The sequence below is a fragment of the Centruroides sculpturatus genome, unplaced genomic scaffold (genome assembly GCF_000671375.1).
Source record: "Centruroides sculpturatus isolate CEXI.00-Female unplaced genomic scaffold, Cexi_2.0 scaffold426, whole genome shotgun sequence".
Classification (NCBI taxonomy): domain Eukaryota; kingdom Metazoa; phylum Arthropoda; class Arachnida; order Scorpiones; family Buthidae; genus Centruroides; species Centruroides sculpturatus.
This window is the reverse complement of record NW_019384749.1, coordinates 182,854-206,999: the sequence shown is the minus strand read 5'-3', so window position 1 is coordinate 206,999 and position 24,146 is coordinate 182,854. Positions and strand designations below refer to the sequence as shown.

The 24,146-nt window shown below is 26.7% G+C and overlaps 1 protein-coding gene and 1 long non-coding RNA gene across 2 annotated transcripts in view; one reads left to right on the top strand and one right to left on the bottom strand.

The window, feature by feature from the left end:
• Positions 1-330: 330 nt before the first annotated feature.
• Positions 331-24,146, bottom strand: part of LOC111628524 (QRFP-like peptide receptor) — a 77,845-nt gene continuing 54,029 nt past the window's right edge. The window contains exons 2-3 of the mRNA XM_023372335.1: positions 1,197-1,557; positions 331-1,131 (exon numbers count right to left, since the gene is read on the bottom strand). Coding sequence (XP_023228103.1) covers positions 442-1,131; positions 1,197-1,557 — 1,051 coding nt within the window. The 3' untranslated portion in view covers positions 331-441. The remainder of the gene's footprint in view (positions 1,132-1,196; positions 1,558-24,146) is intronic.
• On the top strand, positions 9,842-14,042 carry LOC111628535. The gene is made up of 3 exons (XR_002757189.1): positions 9,842-10,047; positions 10,645-10,699; positions 13,886-14,042. It is a non-coding gene; the product is annotated as an uncharacterized LOC111628535 (long non-coding RNA).

Below are 24,146 nucleotides of genomic sequence, written 5' to 3'. Positions count from 1 at the left end.
ACACTCTGTAAATGCTGAAAGGAATTTCATTTGTTTCTTGTTTTCGAATGTAAATCAGAAAAAAAAAATAATAATAAATTACAATGAATCCTTCCTTATTAACAATCGGATTTTAAAAATAATTATTAATAAATAGTAAATTATATTTATTATTTTTAATGAACAATTATTAACGAAGTTTTTGATAAAAAAAAAACCTCCAAAAATCATATTAAAAAATTACAATTAAATACTTTTTCCTCTTTGCCATTGGAAAATATGGAGAAGAATTTAATTGGAAAATAAAATCTATAAAAATATATTTATAATATTCTTTATTTTATTGCAACAATATGATTGTAAATGTGCGTTGAACATAGTTTATAATATTAACATTCATACAGTTAACATTAATATTCATACAATAAAGGAATAAACAATACTGTAAAAATACCATTCCTTTTATAAATATGAAGTTTCATGTAAACTAGATGCGGATAAATCAGGCAAAGACGGTAATCTTTTACTTTTTACATTCTTATTTAAGAATGAATTTGAAGGCGATGAACTGTCATGAAAAGATTTACTTCGTGGAATAATCCCATTAGATTCCACATTTAAAGAAGATTTTGATAAAATTTTCAGAGAAAATTCGAAATAATTCTCTTCTATTTTTCTGATTGATTTATTTATTTTTCTGTCATTTTTATTTCTGGAAACTAAATTAAAGAAATGTTTTATCTTTCGTGTTGTTTCAGCTGGTAATGCAGTTTGTTGAAGACTATCGCTGTGTGATCCACTATCAGAAGACGTTGCGTTGGTATTATCGCAACTGATGATGATATGGTGACTACATCCCAATCTCTTACTTGTTCTATTATTACAAGGAAAAGATTTTACGGATACACGACAACACGTAGACATTAAAATTCTTCTAAAACCACTTCTGAATCTCGAACTCATTGCAGCGTAAATAAATGGATTAACACACGAATTTAAGAATGCAAATAAATTAATACAGAGCATGGTAAAAAAAAAGTTTTCACGTTCTAAAAAATTTACAGGTTGATATTGAGTAATAATTGCAACTAAGAAATATGGAGTCCAAGAAATTGCAAAGGCGATCACCACAATAATTACCATTTTGGCCACCTATAAAAATATTAAAATTAGATTATTTTATTATACTTTTTTTTGGAAAATCTTCAGTTGTATACCTTTCTTCGATACGCTTCTTGACGACGAAGACTACCTTGTCGATGAAAAGCAATCTCTTTAAGAAGACATCTTGCAATTTGGTAACACGTTCCTCCAATGAATATTAAAGGAAGAAGGTAGATAAATATAAATAAAAACGTATAATAACCTTGTCGAAATTTTGGTTCTAAAGTGATGAAACAGGTCAATCTTGTGATAGTTCCGTAAGAACTGCTCAACACATTTGAATCTGCCAATGATGGATAAAGAAATGGACTCGCAACCACGCAAGGTATACACCAAACAATTAATAAAATTTTCTTAGCTCTAGCTTTACTTTGTAATTTACGATGATGCAGAGGATGAACAATTGCCGAATATCTGAAAATTAATTTTAAAATTATTATACTTATAGAATATACAATATAAAAATTATTAAAATTTGTATTTCTTCATCAAAATAAGAAAATTTTAAGGAATTTTAGTAAAGAATTACCTAATTATAATTTATTAAAATAATCATTATTATTAGACAAATTTAGATCATATGAGGCAAATTAATTAAATAAACGCCCATTAGTATACTCGTATCAACAAATTAAATGTAGACAAATATAATAAATAAGGTAATAATATTACAAACAAACATTACAAATATAAACTTTAATTCTATTTAATTCATAATAATTTAAGTTTAATTATGCATTTTATACATATTTAATTATTAAGTTAATTATTAAATAATGGCTTAACATTAAATGTTATATTTAATACTAATGAAAATCAATATTTATAATCATATTTACAATTGTTATTCATTTATGAAATTTGCATATGCAGTGTGACCAATAAATATAGTTTCTAGTTTATTTAAGTTATTTGGAGATTAAAGAATTTATAAAATTGCAGAAAAAATAAATAAAAATGATAAATGCTAATTTAAAATTAATTCTTCACTTTAATTTATCTAGAAGTTTTATTCAAAATTTTATTAATATTTATATAATTTATTTTTAAAACTCATTTTATTTTATACTGTAAAATAATTGTTATAGAATAGTCTTAAAAAAATAATTCAAGTTTATTCCAATTTCTTTATACAATTTTTATTGCTTAAATATTAATATATAAGAAATATTTTCCTTGTATATTCCTCTACCTGTTTATTGAAATTTCTTAAAATATATTCATTTTGTCATTAAATTTTATAGAATTTTTTAAAAACTTTTATTGTTTCTGTATTCATGCTACAACTTAGAAATTTGAAGAAATAAAATAGCATGCCATCATTTAAACATTTCACCAAATTTTCTCGTCATGAGCATATTTATCTCTATTTTAATGAGATTTTATAATAAGTACGGACTGTGTAGAGTGTATGTATGCAGTCATTTTAAAGGAAATTCCTTAGAAAAGAAGCAACAAAAATTTAAAATATATTTTTTCTTATTATTTTGCTTTTAACTACTTATTATATAAATATATTTTTAAAAATACTTTTTCTGAAAGAAATTTTCATATAACTTCCATCACGTATTTTACTTTAATAATTAACCATTTTATTGTAATTTAAGATGTTTCTTTTTATACTAACCATTAACTGCTTCTAAATGCTTAACCTTGTAAAATACATGAACCCAAGTGAAAGTTTAATGAAGTATTTTAGAAGTAGCCTATAAAACTAAAATAGAACATGAAACAAGGATAGAATAGAATAGAAACAAAGATTGGAAACGTTTATAGGGAATTTTCAAATTTCAGACCTATAAATTCCCTTTGGTGTCCGTCTGCCTGTCTGTTGCCTGTCCTTCCTTAATCTCGCGAACTGAATTAGATGAAAGTCGAGACCAGAAATGAAAAGCTTAGGTGCCTAGGCTCGCCTAACAATATACGAACTTCTGGATTCATTTTCTTCCAAAAGAAAATGAAGTTACATATTGAGTTTTCAATAATCAGTGTACATACAATTATTTATTTAATACTTTATGTACAAATGTACCGGTACTTCAATCCAGCGATATTCTATAATATGCTCTTACAAATGTCCATCATAATTAAATAACAGAGAAAACACTCAGCTAATCTCAATCTGTCCTTTTCTAAATATTCTTAAATTTACATAAATGTATTTTAACATCAATTCAAATTTAAACTTTTATCGAAAATATAAATGGAATACAACCGAAAAATCTCCGAATGTTATTTTATTTATTTATTCTTAAAGGACATGATCTTAATCAAATATAAGGTTTGCTCGCGATTGACTTACATTTCAAGATTCAGTTACTCAGCTTAACTCAAGGTTCAGTTATTCAGTCAAACTAAATTATTAAAAAATAACAGAAACAATTAAATATTTCCATTTGAAAAGATTTGTTTCTACCTGAAATAAGAATAAAACAGAATATATTTACGTCTGAATGATTACAATTTGGAAACTATAAGCAATATTTTACCACTTTCTTATTGTAAAATAACTCATGAGAGAAATGATAAAACACAATTTATCTTTTGTATTTACGGGAAAAATTGAATTTGTTAAAAAGATAAATCCGTAACTTTACCTTCTCGTGTTAAAAAGAAATATACCAGATTATAGTAATTAAAGTGCCCATATACAACGCTGTCTAGAAAGATAATGTACAGTTCAAATGCAACTAAATCTAAAGTAATGAAATTTCAGGACAAACGGAAGATATTTGCGTAAAAAATTTATTGCCAAAATTCATTATTATGATACTTTTGACGCTTCAAGAAACAAACCTTTTATTTGTATAAGATACTCATGCTATACGAGAGGCCGTAGCAATGAGGAGATACTGTTAATTGTGATCCTCGCTGTTATCGATGATGTATAGAATGTCAGATGTATAAAAACGCTCCATCTTATATAAAATTAGATGATTCAAGGCATTGACGCTATTGTATTTGAAATACGATAAAAGTATTGAGCATTTCACGAGAATTCTGTTCCGTTACATAACATGAACCCGTTAACATAACATATCTTGGACGTTTTTCTTCATTGAAGAATGTCCAAGGATAAATGTGGCTGTGAATGCGCAGTAGATTAACTTAGGCGAGCTCAGTGAAATCTGCTAGAAAACATGAGTGTTTCCATAGTCTAAATGTGATAGATACGAGTATTAACTGTATCGTTGAGATGAAAATGTGCTTCAACTTTTCATAGGATTTATCACGGCCTGACAAGTTTGCTTCCATTCTGGTAAGAATGATCAATGCAAAGATTATTTTGTCGGAAGAAAGCAAAAGCTGATTGTGGCTAATCTTATACGGATAACAATGCACCAACTTTCTCAGTATCTTCCACACTGCCATAGGATACATCTAATTGCCATATCATGCATGTAATGTTGAGCCTGTAACATTATTTATCGACTGTTCAACAACTTGTTAAGTGATCGATTTGAGCCCTCCATAGATTTGAGCTCCCAGACGTTCAGTTTTCTCGAATCGATTCTCCTTGACCTAGAGCTTGTGGAGTCAATGATCCTCGGCGTAAATTTTTACGACAGCGAAATTCCAAAAGTGCATTCACAGCATTTTCGTTGCTTCCATAAAACAATTTCGCTAGAAATGCGCATTCTGGAAGTATGATGAGCCTTGTTGCTGATAAGAGTAACGTTTAACAGTTTTGGCGACTTTTACACTCAGTAAAATCGCCACAATTGTTAAATGTATGGCTGCAACATGTGTACTTATGCAAAGAAAACTGCTTAAACTGCTTTTTTCGTTACTTGCAGTACCAAAAGTGGTGCGTTTTGAACTAATTTAATATGACAGATAAAATACTTTATCTATCATGTGCCACTAAAGATAAAATAATTATGTTTCTACTTGGTTATGCATAAAACAATTATGTATTAAAATTGTACTCAAAGTATTTTTATTTGCATTAAATGGTAACTCTACTTAACTAGTCATTTTCTGGTTTCGCGAACGATTTTCTATCAAGATTCCACTGTAATTTACCAGTTGTTGGATATTCACAATGATATGCTTTACGGTATCCAACTATACTGTAATAACCACTAAATTTTCCTGTTTTAAAATAAATAAATAAATTTTAGATTATTTCTTCATTAACGTATCGGTCAAACTATACATGTTATTTTAGTCACTAGGATTTATATAATTATAATATCGTTGTTACTATATATTTACAAAATAAAAAGTATTCCTAATGTATTAGGAAATTATAGAATATTTTATTAATTTATACTCAATTGACAATTAAATTTTGATTTGTAAATAAATCTTTTATAGCATAAAAATATGAATTGCATGTTTAAATCTTTAAAAAAACGCGACTCGTTTATTGGATAAAATATTAAAATAATCTAAAATTAAGGAATATAATAAAACATTTTAACATAAATGCAATAATTTTGCTTGAATCTTTTGACAAATGAATCACAGTAAAATAGAGATTTTCGTTGAAAATCGTACAAATAAATTAATTATTCCTAAAAAATATCTCTCCTAAATCACATATATTTGTATTATCTACATAATAAAATTACAAATAATAAATAATTGTTCTTCATATCAATTGATATATGTAGTAGAAAACAATCACTATATAAGATGAATAATGTTTCTATTTCTATATTTGAGATATAACACACAACTAATGTTAAATAATTGTGAATAAAAATAAAAAATTTCTGAATTTAGTAACTAAAAATATAAATAGAAATGTCAAGTAAACGATATAAAATTTTAAAAAAATTATAGCTGAATATACATTTATTATTAATAAATGTTACTTCACGTGTAAAAGAAATAGTAAAATAATTGCTCCAGCTTTTAGAAATTTGCGTAAACAAATATTATGATGTAAAACCTGAAAGTTTTACGTATATCATTATTTATTGATAATGAAATGCTTTCACTCTTCTAAAGTTTTCCTAGTTTAGAAGATTCCCTAAAAGGAAATTTTGTCTTTACTTAATGTCATAATATTAAAAATTCACTTAGAATAATTAAACTATAGTCTCAAAAATTAATTTATTTTACAAAATGGTGGAGATAAATATAAAAAAAGATTCAAGAATTTACATGAATTAAGAATAATTAAGATCGAAATTTTAGATGATTATATAAGATAAACTCTCTGTTTCAATTGACAAGAACTTATTGTTTATTATAATTAAGTAATAGTTGATAAAAGCTGTAAATCATAATTTAAAAAATAATAATTGGGCTGCAATTTTCAAATTGTAGATCTATACATTCTGGAACCAGAAAATATTGACTAGTTAAGTAGAGTGACCATTTAATTCAAATCAAAATACTTCATGTATTAGGTATTGTTGAAGATACAATACTTAGGTTTTTACTTGGTTATACATGAAATAGTTATCTATTAAAATTATATTTATATCATGTAACAAAAAAGTGAATATTTATATTTTTTAATGCTAATTCACATTTTATAAATGTAATAGAAAAGAGGTTAAATAGATGAAAATCGAGACCAGATATGGAAAGCTTATTTTACATTACAAATTCTATCAATAACTTAGATTAGACCATTGCAGAACTGTCTGCAATATTTCTTGGAGGTAGAAACAATATAGTAAAAAATTTTCATTTTTCAATTGTTATGTACAGTAAATGAGGATAGATATATATACTTTGTGAAATTACTTATCAATATTATACAATTACTAAATGCACCCAAATCACAGAAACAGAAAGTATTGTTATAATGGTACTAGGTATTGATATTAATAATGCATTATTTTTCTCTCTATATACAAAATAAAAGCATTCGTATTAAAGAAATTATTTTAGAATGATTAAAAAAATCTTTATTTTTAAAAAATACATATACGTACAGTACGTAAGTATATTTACTACTGATATAAGTTGGACTTATAATATTTAAAAATTTTGCTTTCTTTATATCTTTATAATATCTTAATATCTTCTTTTCATTTTATTTTGTTTAATTATTAGGAAAAATATTAAAACTAATAATTTTTTCATCGAATCTTTCACACATTTTATACTCTATCACCCTAAATTTTTATTATTTATGTAAATTTCTTTCAATTGAATGATTTACAGCACAATTTATATAAACTGCAATGTGATAAATTAAATCACTCTCTTAAAAAATAACTCAAATTCTTGATATTATAAATAAATCTTAACAAAATAATCATAAAAGATCAAGCTGGATAATATTAAAATTTTAAAATGTTTTTTAAAAGTATTCAATAATTCTTAGAAAACAAAATATTTTTAAAAAGAATCAATATAAATTTTCATACATTGCATTTTTCAAATTTCAGTTTTATAAATGTTTTTCAAGAGCCATTAAGATAATTATTTTGTATACATTTTTTACATAAGATCATCTAAAGAATATATTTTTAAAATGTGAAACTATAAAATAAATTTATTAATTAGTTTTATGCTAAAAAATATCACATTAATTATGAAGTAAATTTAAAAAAGAGAAATATATTACGAAATCGTTATTAAGGTTTCGAAGTACATCAGTTATTATCATTATAAATATTTATAAATCTTACTACTTTAAGTATTTACATGCTAAACTAATAATTCCGTCTGCTTTTTATAATATGGCTGATTAATTATAATTATATTATGTAAGTAAAGATGTACTAAAAATAGGCGATGAAGACTCCATATTGCATTAAATTTAATAATTAAAAGTAAATTACTTAATCTTACTAAGAAAGGATCAATGGGGAGGGTGATTCGAACCAGCAAATCCTAATTAACCTACAGATGCGTCCGATTTTCCTTTTCACGCCAATTAATTTAGATGCAATCATTTAATCTTTTATAAATTATAATAATTATAAATAAATTAATTAATTTTTAATTATTAAATTTAATACAAGATAATGGTTTAACCTCGTACATTTAGTCGTAATAAGTAATATCTTATAAATTGCTTAATATCTTTAAAGTAATTACCCATATTATAATCCAATTAAAACTCAGTGGTAATGTTGTTTATTACTATGGATGAGTTCGTCCATAAATTACGTAATGCTATTTTTATAGTTTTTAACTACCATTCTAATCCCTGTAAAGCTCCGTACTCACTCTCAAAATTACGTAACGTATAATCTCGATCAACCTCCTTAATTGTATTAAAGAATATTAAAAAAAACACGGATTACCAAGGTTACATAATTTTATTAATTACTGTACAGTACATGTATAATATACAGAGAACGACATAAACAATACGGTTCCCTATGTAACACTTCAGAAACAAAAATGAATGGTTAAGCATCTGAGACTCTAGCATTGAATAAAGGTTTTGGAAACACCCATATCCTCTTGTAGCGATTACCTCCATATAAAGTCTCGAGTCAAAAAATGTAAAAATCTTGGGGTCATAGTTTACTTCCCCTCTTGTTCTATAGGCTATAGCAGAACCAAGAAAGTAAAATATCATAATAACGCTTTCCCAGAACGAGAATGAACGTGACTGAGCGAAATTCTGCCAAATTTTATGCACCTTGAAAACTAGATTTAGTGAGCAATTTAAACTTTTTTTTTTATTTTGCGTATTTTCCTTTCTTTTCTTCGGATTACCGATAGCGTAAACCTGTAACTGTTTGTGACGAGCCGCGTATGACACGATCGTTTGTATCAAGTCTTGATCCTATAGAATTAAGGAAAAAAATCAATCTATATTATAAGATTTAAATTTCCCAATTATAATGTATGAAATGCCGTAACTAAATATACTTTCGTTAGCCATCTTTGTGTTGTCTTAATCGGTTTTATTCGATTATTGCAATGTGACACGTGCGACCGAGGAGGGAATGCTCTCGGAAGGTCTTTTATGGGAAATTGTACCCTATTTAGATGTTACTAACGTGAAGAAAATCCGAAAAACTCCACGTGGCAATCTCGTTGTCGAGGCGCGAACCCACGACCACCAGTGTTAGTGGTTATATTTCGTTATATTAAGTTTGATTCATGAAAGTTTCTATAAAAAATTATTGATTTTCATATTATAAAATTTAATTAGATCCAAAGATATCAAACTTCTTAATTTATACTGTATTTTCATTTATTCTCGCTATGTTAATCAAAGAGAAAACGAAATTGCTGCATTTATTTAATTAATCTCAGGGGGATTTATTTTTAAAACGTACAATACATACAGTACGTATCACTCGAGTTTCTTCGAAGATCGGTGGTTTTTTCGTGGTCGGGTTTTATTACCTTGCAACAAGAGATACCCTAATTACTCGTACCAAAACCATTTATGATTGTTACAACACTTGAAATTTATCATCATCCAATTCTGTTATTACGTTTTTGTTTATGTCTGCTTCGATGTCGTTTTATGAATCAATATTTTGAGTATCATCTGGTTGAAACCCGCCATCTCTTTCCTTTTAGAAAGAGATGGCGAATTTCATCTAGTTTCTCTAATTAGGCCTACCCTTCGGCTGATAAGTTCTGGATTTATGACGCGATCGTGACTTTCCTACTTTCAATATTCGACAATATTTAAAATTGTATTTCAATTGTTTCTGTGAACTTAGAAGAAATTGAGAACTGCTGTTCTAAACCACATTATTCTATACTTTATAGAATTTCAACAAGTTTCCTATGCTTTTAAACCCGGGGTTTATCTGAGACTGGGATTTAAGATTGAGGCAGTATGGTAAGTTATTATTATTTGTTTTCGTCTTTTGTTTTAATTTGTATTTCTAATTAATAATTTCTTATTTGTGCATTGTATTATTAAAAAGTAATACAATCTTTTTAATAGCATTCATTTATTCTGTTACTGTGTTGGCGAATGGAAGGAAGAAACCTGATGAAAAAATAATCAGAGAAGTAAGTTGTCATTTTTTAAATTTACTTTTAATTAAAAAAACTAATTAACTTGCGATTTTAATATAATAACTTATAAAAATCCTTTGTTTTCTTATTTATTCTTCCTAGGAATAAACATATCGCCTATCAACAAAGCTTACGTATAATTATATTGATATTATAAATATTTAAGCAGAAGTTTTTCTTTACCTCTACTGTCAATATTTAAAATGTTTCGATGCATCAGAACTTTCATTTAGCTTTTCCGCATTTTTTTATCCCTATATTTTATTAAAGTAATTTTCCGTCGTTAATTTCTTCATATAATTTTTAATTGACCCTTTTTTAATGAATTTTCAATGTAGCTTACATGCTATATTGAAAATTCATTATTCATTATTGAAAATGCTATTGATCTTAGAGAGTATTTTTTTACCACTTACAATACCCCTTATTGTCTTTTATATTCTTTCATCAAGTTTCTTTCTTACAATCTGAAATTCATTACTTATTAAGAATTTTATACATCAGTTCAGTAATAAATCCTTCGAATTTTCAATTAACATTATAATTTAAATATCAAAAATCTTTTTAAATTATTCTCTATTTTGATTCTAGACAAATTCTTTCATACCTTTCATCATTCACTCGCTCTAATCTACGGTGAATCTAAGTAAGTAACTATTAAATTTCATTAAATATGTAAATAAGTAACTGTCCATTTAGTTTTACAATTGTTAGCAAATTATTCAGAAATCCGAAATCCGAAATCAGAAATCCAAATTATAATATGGAGTATTTAATATATCGTTTACATAACATTGGAGGATGAATCTTTCTTCTTGTCTCTTCCAAATGTGAAGTTTAACTACAGAAGAAAGATTTAGGTAATAAATGCGCTAATATACAATGTAATAATTTGGTATATGTCATTATTTTCTACTTATAAGGACTTATCTATACATAGAAAAAATGAAGATCATAATGAATACTTTAAAAATTAGAGTAGCATGTTATAACAAAACAATTATAAATTTAACATTCTGTTCATTTATTTACGATTCTATGATAAACAATTTCACTGGTTTAGATAGAGAAAAAAGTAAATACGCCGGATTTAAGTTTAAATAGACAATAAAGTTGATTAAATAAATAAAAACAAAGAAATTTGACAAGTGTTTTATATTTTAAAGGAACCTTGTAAAAAATTCATATAGGTTAGATACTGTACATTTTTATTCCTGATGTCAATTTCCACAGTTTAGTTACTATTTTTTATATATTTTTTTCTGATAAACGCTCGTAAACACTAAAACATCGGTAACAAAATTATGAAATATTAAAAATACATTTATTTTTTCATTGAACTCAATATAGATAAAACTATAAAAATATTCTATATAAACACAATAAATCAATGTTGTATTAATAGAATAGATAAAGATAGAATAGATTCGAACCAGTAGTCTATTTATAGTAATTACCCTTAATCGAAAAACCATTCAAATACAACAGTAATAATAAATGACAGATAAGTAGAAAATAGACACAAAATAAATTATTATCGTGTATTAAAGCACTTTTTACTTAATTTTCTCTCTTTCTAAACACACTTTATAATGCAATGTAGCTATAAAAATGGTATAATTTGAAAAACATTTAAAAAATATTAAATTATTAATGAAGAGAAACTGTTTTAAATGCAGTACGCTTCCAAAATTTATTAACAGATAGGCATATAGTGTTAAAATTTGATACTAAATTATGTACCTAAACTTCTTATTTGGAGGAGATTAGAAGAAAGATTACTCTTCCAGTGTCTTTTCCTGTGTTGTATAATCTGAAGTATTTAATACATCATTTACATATGAATTGAAGATATGTAAAAATTACTTTTTTAACAATTTCAAGAAATAATATAACATAAATAATACAAATGAAAAATACATTATTTAGCTTATAATAATGTTTTAAGAAACACGTCATAGATTCGTAAATTCTTTATTTCTTTTGTACTTTTACTTATTTACATAGCTTTCTTCAATAGCTAAACTTAAACACTGGAATATTTACTTACTTTCTTCTTCTCTACCTAAATTAGTGAAATTTTTTTTATTATACTTGATAGATTCGTAAACAGATAAACAGAGAGTTAAATTTATACAGTAATTGATTTGTTATATGCATCCCTTGTCATTCAACTTCCACACGTTTAATAGAATTCGATCCAAAGTCCATTAAATAGAGTTGCTTAGTGTATTTGAAAGACGTTAAATATTTTGTTAACTATATTGTATACATTGCAATTTTTGAGTATAAAATAATGTTTATATATTCACTATGAAATTAATCATAACACATTCATTAATTTACAACAATAAATTTTGTTGGGCTGTAATTTGAAAAAATTGTAGACATAAATTCTCCACTGTCGTCCGTCCGTCTGACTGTCTTTCCGTAACCTTGAGAACGAAATGAGATAGATGGAATTCAAGACACACATAGAAGCGTAAGGATGGAAGACCTCGATTAACCAAATAAGAACTTCTAATACCATCCGAAAGTCACGTTATTTCAATTCAAAACTTTCCCCTGAAAGCAGTTAATAGAAGACTCTATTGTATGATCTGCAGGAGCAAGCCACTACAGTACTAATTTGAGCGGAGAGCATATATTTTAAATTAAATATATTAAAAAATACGATTAAAAACTGCATTGTGACTATTTCACAATAAATAACTTCTCTTTCTTAAAATATTTCGTAAAGAATACTTAATTATTACACAAAATTCAAATTATATAAAACGAATATTTATTAAAGGATAACTTATAATACAGTATAGTACAGTGAAACCTCGGTTTACGAACAAATTTTTGAACTCATATTTGCCCCAGTTACCATACGATAATTCGGGTGTCGAACACAGACGGTTAACTCCCTATTATTTCCTGTGTTAAAAAAAGGATTACCGATTCAGAAGTTAGTGGTGCCGAGATCGCCTAACATCATTAGACGTCACGACACAAACTACCTAGGACGTTGTTATTCGAATTAGATTTCAATGCGCTGCGGGTAAGATATTATTTCCGTTTTTCGGAACTACAAATGCATATTTTAGGAATTTCTAACATGCATATATCTGACTTATTTATATTCATATGTATGCGCATGTATTGCAAAATCCGGCCCTTAATTATAAAAGTTTAAACTATATCTTATAATTTAGTACTATAATCTCTTTATATAGGGGAGACCGGGGCAACTTCGGCATGCGGGGCAAGTTTGTCAAGCGCTTTTTTTAAAAACAAATTAAAAGGAAACTTTGGTTATAGNATAATCCCCAAAAAGTAGAAGATATTCAGCAGAAATTCTAAAAAAATAAAAGAATTGCAATTCAGTTCCATTATTAATAATGAATTAAATCGGATTTAATCATGATTTTAGATGATATAGTGATTTATTTCTATACAAGTAAATGTCATATTAAGTTCATTTTAGAAAGATGATGATAATGTTTATTTTCTTTGAATTACTATGGATTTAGAAACGTAATCCGCAATGCCATTAAGAGAAATTTCTAAAAAATTTTCTATTTACGCTCTATAGTCCAAATTTCTAACAAATACAGTACTTATATGATTATGGACACAATGCTTTTCCAGTATACTATAACCAGTATGATTCTTTTCAAATCAAAGTTTATAACTTCATATCAAGTAGATGTTTATTATAAAAATTTGAAATAAAATCTATTTGAGTAAATAACATCTTATTAAATAATTAATTGCTAACAATTCATTATTTTTTTAAATATTTTGCATTGCATTTTAATAATTACAATAATTTCAAATTATATAGCAGGAGTGACCAGACCCGTATCACGGTAGGAACCATATATTGTCTATCAGAAATACACGAGAGCAGCATCCTATGTTGGAAAGATTATTTTATATTATATATTGTTAAAATACTATAGTTATTATTGTTCTATGGTATTATAGGTATGTGAGAAAGGTTTCCTGAAAGGTTTCGAAAAAATAAGTTTTTATTAATTAATTTCTTTTTCTCTTATCTAAATATATACCAACGCTTCTCTTTACTGGTAGAAGAGGTTTGGGACTTTGTAATTGGAATGGTAACTATTTAAAATTTGCTTCATATTCAGTAATTGCACTCCATAAAACATTTCATATGTTTAAATGATTTGTACCAAGTTTATAAAAAGAAATGGCATAAGCAGATATGAGCTGCAATAACAATCTAGAAGAGCCACAGTTGAGCCACCGACGTAATATAATATATCTGTAAACATTAAACATTTAAATTTATTCTGGTAATTTTTAAAATAAAATTCTTTAATGTATAAGATATATGTTTATTCTCTATAAATCTCACATATAAAAAATACTGTATTCAGTTATATACGGTAAAATCGCATGGAAGATTAAAAACTATAACCAAATCAGAGGTATATTTTAACATATATTTTCATTTTTATTATGCTTTCAACTAAGATAATAGAAATTTGACGAAGTAAATAAGTATTTCATGGAACGTTTAAGAAAATAAGCATGACAACCAATAAGCTATTTTAATCAATTTATTTATTTTCTTTTATTATTTAATTATTTTATTAATTTATTTTCAAACAAAAATAAATTTGTTTGAAAATAAATTATGATATAAATATTTGATACTTATTAAAAATTAAAATGAAATTTAAATTACAGACAGTCTTAAGCTTTTCTCTGGGTAATAACTAAAAAGGGCTTTTAATAAATTAATAATTTATTAAATCGCAATATCTCTCATTAGAATTGAAAGGAATGGAGGATTGAAAGGTATAATTGAATATAATGATAATATTCAACTGTAATATTAAAATATATCAGTCAGTAGCAATTGATAAAATATTTAGTCTAATAAGCTAATTATTTATAGTAATTCTAATCACACATGAAAGAATTCCATGTTATGTACATTATGTACATTATGTACTGTACATTGTTAAAAAAACACGTAGAGCAATAAAATAGAAACTAAGATGTTGTGTTTTAATACACAACATAAATATGAGTTTATAAGGTGTAGAATAATACACTTCCAAAGAAAAATAACACATCATACTGTGAAATCAATCTTTAATCAAATTTATTATGAAGAATAAATAAACAATATCAAGACTAATACATAGGAATTTAGAAACCGAACTTCATTTAATAAATATTCTATCCATAAAACACATTTAATATTAAAATTTATTCATAAATTTTATAAAAGTTTATATTAGATCTACATGAAATAATAAATTTTCGATTCTTCATAGAAGATCAGTCACTTAAACCATAAGGGATCATAAGACATCATAATATATAATAGTTTATATATTTTAAAAAGTTGAAAACATTTAAATTTAATATGAGATTTTGAATATTTATCAATGAAAGAATTTTTAAATATTTAATGTTATTTGAATAATTTTATCAATTATACTTATATCAAATTGAATTGAAAATCTCTTCACATTATATATGAAATGAAAGAGAAGAATTGAATAATGTTAGTAAATATTTACCTCATTTATGCTAGAATGAATACATTAATGCTACATTAATATATAAATACTGTAAGAAAAAATGTTTATAGCCTATAGCATTAGTAGCATTAATAATTACTCGTATATATACTGATGAGTGATGACCAGAACATCAATTAAAATAAGTTAAATTTATACTAGTAATTATGTAGTGTAGAAGAAATGCAAACACTCGTACAATTATATGCATACATATTATTGAACTAAAGTAATGTAGGAATTTTTTTAGAAAAACATTAATTTTTCTTATGTCTTATTGGCAATCCAAATACTCGTATGAGTTCGAGAACTCCAGTACGTCAAGCAACGTGTAATATACTGGTCTGTACAAGTTTATTTCACACTAGATGAGAAACTCGCCACCAGGGCCATTTAGTGCATGGTTGATCGTGCAATACTACCAATCCATTTAAATATATATTATAAGCATTAACACTCACACCATTGGAGCTGGCAGTTTTACTTTTGGCTGCATCGTTCGCCTGCTGTGCACACCCTGCAAGCACGCCTGGTCCCTTTGCAAGCCAGATAATGGCACCAGAATGTCTTAAAATCGCTACATCAATATCCTATAAAAGCTCGCAGATATTAATTGTGTTCAGAATTTCTAGGCGTATTCTTTGTTTGGAGATCGTTCAAATGCCAGGCATGCCTCCATTTGTCTCCAAACTGCAGTAAATATCTTTTCAATAGATTTAAAAATGTAACTTCTTAACATTTTTGAAAATTATTCTTTGCCTAATTGGGCATTTTTATTTAATTACGGCTTATATTTGTAGTATAAAAGGAAGAAAAAAACTTCTAGGTTATTTCCGCTTTTCTTTTTATTATTCCCAAATGAATTTCGAAGATTTTTTATTCCTCTTCAGTCATACAGAGGTAAAAATTTTGGCACGATATTTACATATTATATAAGCAGTAATATGGCCAGATTAGTTTCTACAGTGTTTTCATAGCACTCCTGGAAAGGTGGTTCTTACAAAATTATTCTATTTTCCAATTGAGAATTTCAATTGAAAAATAGAAAGAACGTTCAATAGATATATACTTTCATACTCAAAGTTTCAACAAGTATTTCTACTTGTATACCGTCAGTATGTCTCAGCTGAATGAACGGGGAAAGTGGAATCATAAAAAGCTATTGAAGCACGGAAATACAAGTTCCTTATCCTTCCTTCCAGTTGTCGGAAGGTTCTTTCATACGTATGAAAACTCTTTTATTTGCAAGAACATTGTCCAGTGTTTATAAAGAGTGCTTTTAATAATGCGTGCGAAGAAATGCACATATGATTTCTGCATGGATAGCTACATCTCTTCAATGAACTCATATTGTCTATGAAGAATGCTCAAACAATTTAAAATAGTGTAATCATCAAATTTTTAAAAAATTGAAAATAAATATCATGAACAGCAAATTTAAGAAAACTGTAGAGATTTTAAAGTGTAAAAATAATATTAATAAAAATTTATGTGTGGAAATAAATGAGAATTGGATTAAATTGTTTGAAATTAAATTATGATATAAATATTTGATACTTATTAAAAATTAAAATGAAATTTAAATTACAGACAGTCTTAAGCTTTTCTCTGGGTAATAACTAAAAAGGGCTTTTAATAAATTAATAATTTATTAAATCGCAATATCTCTCATTAGAATTGAAAGGAATGGAGGATTGAAAGGTATAATTGAATATAATGATAATATTCAACTGTAATATTAAAATATATCAGTCAGTAGCAATTGATAAAATATTTAGTCTAATAAGCTAATTATTTATAGTAATTCTAATCACACATGAAAGAATTCCATGTTATGTACATTATGTACATTATGTACTGTACATTGTTAAAAAAACACGTAGAGCAATAAAATAGAAACTAAGATGTTGTGTTTTAATACACAACATAAATATGAGTTTATAAGGTGTAGAATAATACACTTCCAAAGAAAAATAACACATCATACTGTGAAATCAATCTTTAATCAAATTTATTATGAAGAATAAATAAACAATATCAAGACTAATACATAGGAATTTAGAAACCGAACTTCATTTAATAAATATTCTATCCATAAAACACATTTAATATTAAAATTTATTCATAAATTTTATAAAAGTTTATATTAGATCTACATGAAATAATAAATTTTCGATTCTTCATAGAAGATCAGTCACTTAAACCATAAGGGATCATAAGACATCATAATATATAATAGTTTATATATTTTAAAAAGTTGAAAACATTTAAATTTAATATGAGATTTTGAATATTTATCAATGAAAGAATTTTTAAATATTTAATGTTATTTGAATAATTTTATCAATTATACTTATATCAAATTGAATTGAAAATCTCTTCACATTATATATGAAATGAAAGAGAAGAATTGAATAATGTTAGTAAATATTTACCTCATTTATGCTAGAATGAATACATTAATGCTACATTAATATATAAATACTGTAAGAAAAAATGTTTATAGCCTATAGCATTAGTAGCATTAATAATTACTCGTATATATACTGATGAGTGATGACCAGAACATCAATTAAAATAAGTTAAATTTATACTAGTAATTATGTAGTGTAGAAGAAATGCAAACACTCGTACAATTATATGCATACATATTATTGAACTAAAGTAATGTAGGAATTTTTTTAGAAAAACATTAATTTTTCTTATGTCTTATTGGCAATCCAAATACTCGTATGAGTTCGAGAACTCCAGTACGTCAAGCAACGTGTAATATACTGGTCTGTACAAGTTTATTTCACACTAGATGAGAAACTCGCCACCAGGGCCATTTAGTGCATGGTTGATCGTGCAATACTACCAATCCATTTAAATATATATTATAAGCATTAACACTCACACCATTGGAGCTGGCAGTTTTACTTTTGGCTGCATCGTTCGCCTGCTGTGCACACCCTGCAAGCACGCCTGGTCCCTTTGCAAGCCAGATAATGGCACCAGAATGTCTTAAAATCGCTACATCAATATCCTATAAAAGCTCGCAGATATTAATTGTGTTCAGAATTTCTAGGCGTATTCTTTGTTTGGAGATCGTTCAAATGCCAGGCATGCCTCCATTTGTCTCCAAACTGCAGTAAATATCTTTTCAATAGATTTAAAAATGTAACTTCTTAACATTTTTGAAAATTATTCTTTGCCTAATTGGGCATTTTTATTTAATTACGGCTTATATTTGTAGTATAAAAGGAAGAAAAAAACTTCTAGGTTATTTCCGCTTTTCTTTTTATTATTCCCAAATGAATTTCGAAGATTTTTTATTCCTCTTCAGTCATACAGAGGTAAAAATTTTGGCACGATATTTACATATTATATAAGCAGTAATATGGCCAGATTAGTTTCTACAGTGTTTTCATAGCACTCCTGGAAAGGTGGTTCTTACAAAATTATTCTATTTTCCAATTGAGAATTTCAATTGAAAAATAGAAAGAACGTTCAATAGATATATACTTTCATACTCAAAGTTTCAACAAGTATTTCTACTTGTATACCGTCAGTATGTCTCAGCTGAATGAACGGGGAAAGTGGAATCATAAAAAGCTATTGAAGCACGGAAATACAAGTTCCTTATCCTTCCTTCCAGTTGTCGGAAGGTTCTTTCATACGTATGAAAACTCTTTTATTTGCAAGAACATTGTCCAGTGTTTATAAAGAGTGCTTTTAATAATGCGTGCGAAGAAATGCACATATGATTTCTGCATGGATAGCTACATCTCTTCAATGAACTCATATTGTCTATGAAGAATGCTCAAACAATTTAAAATAGTGTAATCATCAAATTTTTAAAAAATTGAAAATAAATATCATGAACAGCAAATTTAAGAAAACTGTAGAGATTTTAAAGTGTAAAAATAATATTAATAAAAATTTATGTGTGGAAATAAATGAGAATTGGATTAAATTATTATAGAACATGCTGTCAATATAATAACCGGAAAACATATACAGTATTAGAAAACTGTAAAAAATACATAACGTATAATTCTGTAGCCGATAGAAGAGGGACAAGCGCCAGAAACTGCGTATCGGAACCTAAACAGAGAATAAAGACGGATGTAAAGTCTGGTGTCTATCGACTGCGCATCATTGTGCAATACGGATAAAAATGGAGAAAATGCACGGTTTCAAATTGGAAGGAATAAAAACAAACATTTAAGAAAGGTGAAATGATAAATTTATGCTGCAGAGAACTAATAGAACCCGTTAAATAACTTTAAGAAGACGGTAAGATAAATGTTACAGTTGTCGTGGAAGACGTTATTACTTTTTATGATAAATGTAACTTTAAATTGAAATGTGGCAAAATAGTTACGGTGATAATAGGCCTATCAGATGTTAAGTTGGGCAAACGTTGAAAGTCTGCATAGAAAGTTAATGAGTTAGTTACAATCTGCAATTATAAATTTGAATAAATTTTTGATGGAGTGACAATTATTAAAAAAGATTTTGAAAGAAATAATCAAACTTTAACAGCTGAAAAATGGCTGAACAATCTACTCCAACGTCCTTCATTTGAAATCTTGACAAATGAAGGACGTTGGATTAGATTGTTCAGCCATTTCAAAAAAACCAGAAAATTGATTTGTCCAATCTCTCCCGTGTGGTAAATACATATTTTGTTGTTCTGGTACTTCTGCTCTTCTCAGAACAATATACAGCCCGGTATAATGCTGGAATGGACAGTGAAAAGTTTGTTGTATTGCAAAATTAGTATTGAACTCGTAAACAGTTCTATGAAAACAAAAAGTAACACACAGTTACTAATGAAAGTTCACTCAAGTAGAAGAAACGGTTTTGTCATTAGAAACTTGTTCAAATTCCTGAAGAATACGTAAAATATTATTTTGTGTCTTAATAATTTTAAACTGAGTTATTAACAATTCTACGCTATTAATTAAATTAGTGTTTAAATTTCGATTACGCTGCATGCAATAATATATAAATTAAAATAATAGATGAAAATTCTTTAAATATTTACCCAAGATACAATGATTCTTTTAAATAATTTCTCAAATAAATTTCAGTTTGGAAGATAAAATAATAAATAAATTAAAAGTGTTTTAATTTTAATTTATTTTTTAAAATAACTCATATTTAAAATATTTTTACAATTCATACTTTTAAAATTATTAAATCGTTACAATTACAATTACGAAGGAAACTAAAGACATTTGAGAATCTAATTATTTTTATACATATGTTTTAGTTCATTTGTTTAGGAAGTCACATTCAACTCAAGAGGTTTTATGTTTCTTTTAGTTAAGAAAGTTAGGAATATATAATGTAAAATAATACTGCAGTGGTACCATGAAACTAAATATATAAAATCTAATAATAAGCTTTATAAGTTGGTATATAGAATTAAATAAAAACAGTTCGANCACATATAGAATGAATAATCCTCTGGTAAAATATTTACTTAAATAATAAATAAGTATTTTACCTATGATGAAAAAATGAATAATAAATCAGATTTAAATAAGGATTTAACAACATAATTTTTAATTTTTTGAACCTAACTCCCCCTTTTCGCACTAGTTCTTTGTTTCGTGTAACACGGATTCGCATAACACAGCAATTTTCTGGAACGTAACTCTCGTGTTATACGGGGGTTACCTGTATACTGATTTAACTTGCGAATGAAATTTGAGAGATTATATCAGTCTCTTGATTAAAACGAATGAACTTTTATTTGGTGCGCCGCATAAGTCCGCATAAGTCGACACCGTCAGTTAAGTAGTCAGTTTTCTGTGGTCCCGGCCGATTTACATAGGCATTAATGTTAAAAAAACTCTGGTTTATTCGACACCGTTTAACTCGTCACTCTTGGATAAATCGACATACTTTTTCTGTCACACATTCGTTTAGACGTCTGATAAGTCGACTCCCCTAATGAAAAAAAAATGATTTTACACCACACAGCTTAACGTCATAGCCGAATCCGATTTTGCATTTTTCTCACCTTTCATTCGTGCGTTATTTGCAGTTAGTGTTTCACATTTCTGTTAGAAATGAGTATCCGAAACCTAACAACTCTTACGCCGAAGGAAAAATACGAACTTGTATCTGAATTTGAATGCAATAAAACTTAGCAAGCCGAATTTGCAAAACAAGAAAACCTTCCAAGAACAACATTGGTGGGAATTCTGAAGAAAAAAGAGGAAATTAAGAAACTTTTTCTTGTGTCTCCGTCGTGGCTGTTTCGAAAACGCCAGAGAAAGTCGCCGTATAAAAATGTCGAAGATGCTCTGGTACTTTGGCTAAAGCAAATTCGTTCATCGAATCTTCCTGTTTCGGGGCCGATACTGAAACAAAAAGCGATGGAAATCGCTGAGATAGTTCGAGTAGAAACCAACTTAGTATCAGTGATGGATGGTCAGAGAGATGCATTGCCTGTACTGTATAAAGCACTACTGTATTTTCCTAATTGTAGTTTTGTGGTTTTTTTCAACTTTGTTTTAGTCATCATATCGGATAACTAGACACATTTCCACTTCTTCGGGTGTCGACTTATGTGGACTCGATTGTATTAATGATGTTATTATAGTGTTATTATAGACTATTAGGTTATAATGACAATTCTAATAATGTAGCTATTTTTAACTCTCTCCTTATAAAAGGCAGTAAGAAAATCTTCAGTTAAAAAAGTTTGTGAATTGTTTCTCATTATCCAAATAATACACTTTGCAGTATTATCGAACTTATAAAATCTTTATCAATAACTTAAAAATTAATATTTTCCGAATCTTTAACTTAATTATTGTTTCATAAAAAATATACTTGAAAGTTCTTTTTCAGTTCTTGAAAGTTCTAAGTTTCAGTTATTTATTATTAAACTTATATTACGTTCTTCAATAATAATATGCTGTAAATAACAAGGCACTTGTATATTAAACAATATCTTATAGTTACACACATTTTGAGTTGCATTAAACAAGATTTCTTAAGTTTCTTTCTCTGTACATCTGTAACCAAGTTATTTTATTCCACATAAAAACAATCTGCTTATCGAATCAAGATAGTTTTTATGAGAAATTCATATAAAATTGATGTTTAATTATGATACAAAACACCTATAACAAAAGTAATTAAAATATTCAATGTCACATTTTCGGTATCGTATTTAATATTTTATTTTAATTAATTTTTTTTTCAAATTCTAAAAAAATGCTGATACAAAACTATGTAAATAAACTTTAACAATATTTCATTATCATTATCATTATCATTATCATTAATTAATGCATGTATTTATTGTGACGATGTCACGTCCATGTCTTTTCTACATATTAAATTATATTAGAAATTAGAATTTAACAAATACTTCACGACTTGTTGGAAGAATTCCAATTATAGGAAAAATAAAAATAATGATGATAATTTATTCTCAGGATTTTGTGGATAATAACGTGTGTATGAAAGAAGTCAGCTGCAATTATCTCTGTTATCGCATACCATTGTGTAGATAGAGAAATGAGAACATCTATTATCAGTAGAAAATTTAATTTAGAATGAAAACATTAAAAAAGATTTTTAAATTCTAAAATTTTAGACATACTTTTGTTTAAAATATATTTTATTTGAAAACTACGATAATTTTATTTACAAAATATTATCGTTAGATAATTTTTAAAAAAATAAAAATTTTATGAATTTTTAAGAGTTATAAATATAAAATTTTTAAAAATAAACAAAAATTGAAATCTGTGAAATGATTAAATAAATATCATTGAAATAAAATGAATGAATGAATAAATAAAATATAATATAAAGTGTGATATTACATGAGTGAAGTTGTATGAAAGATCTAATTAATCATTCTTAAATTCTTTGTGGAATTTCACTTAAATGAATAAAATTAAGTACTGTAATTAAAAATAAAACTGCATATTAATTATCGAGTGAAACCAAGTGAAACAGTCACTCACTGACTATATATACAGGAATCAGAGTTGCTAATTATCGGGGATCGATTTCTCCGCCCCATAACGTCTAAAGAAATAATACAATTATTAAAGAAGAAGCAATTTAGCCAAACAAAAACATAGCATTTATTATTTATTAATTAATTAATTATAGTAATTAATAAACAAGGTAATAATTCAGTAACTATTAAATACCAATTAAATAAGAGAGAAGTACGATAATAGTTGGATCGGATACCTGGATTTAATTACATGTTAATATGTTTATAATTTGCTATTTTATACGTAGGGGAGATCGGGGCAACTTCGGCAAGCGGGGCAAGTTTGTCAAGCGCTTTTTTTAAAAAACAAATTAAAAGGAGACTTTGGTTATAGGTTAGGCAGTTCAGTTTTATTAGTGGCTTGTTGAGTGTAGTGTTTTTATTGTTCTCCAACAAGCGTAGTTGAATTATCAAGCAAATTTTCATTTTCGTTCAATTCCATATAATATTTTTTTTCCATTTATATTGAATTGGCAGGTTTTGTTATAATTCCATGATAACGAAAGTTACTTTTCCTGTTAGAA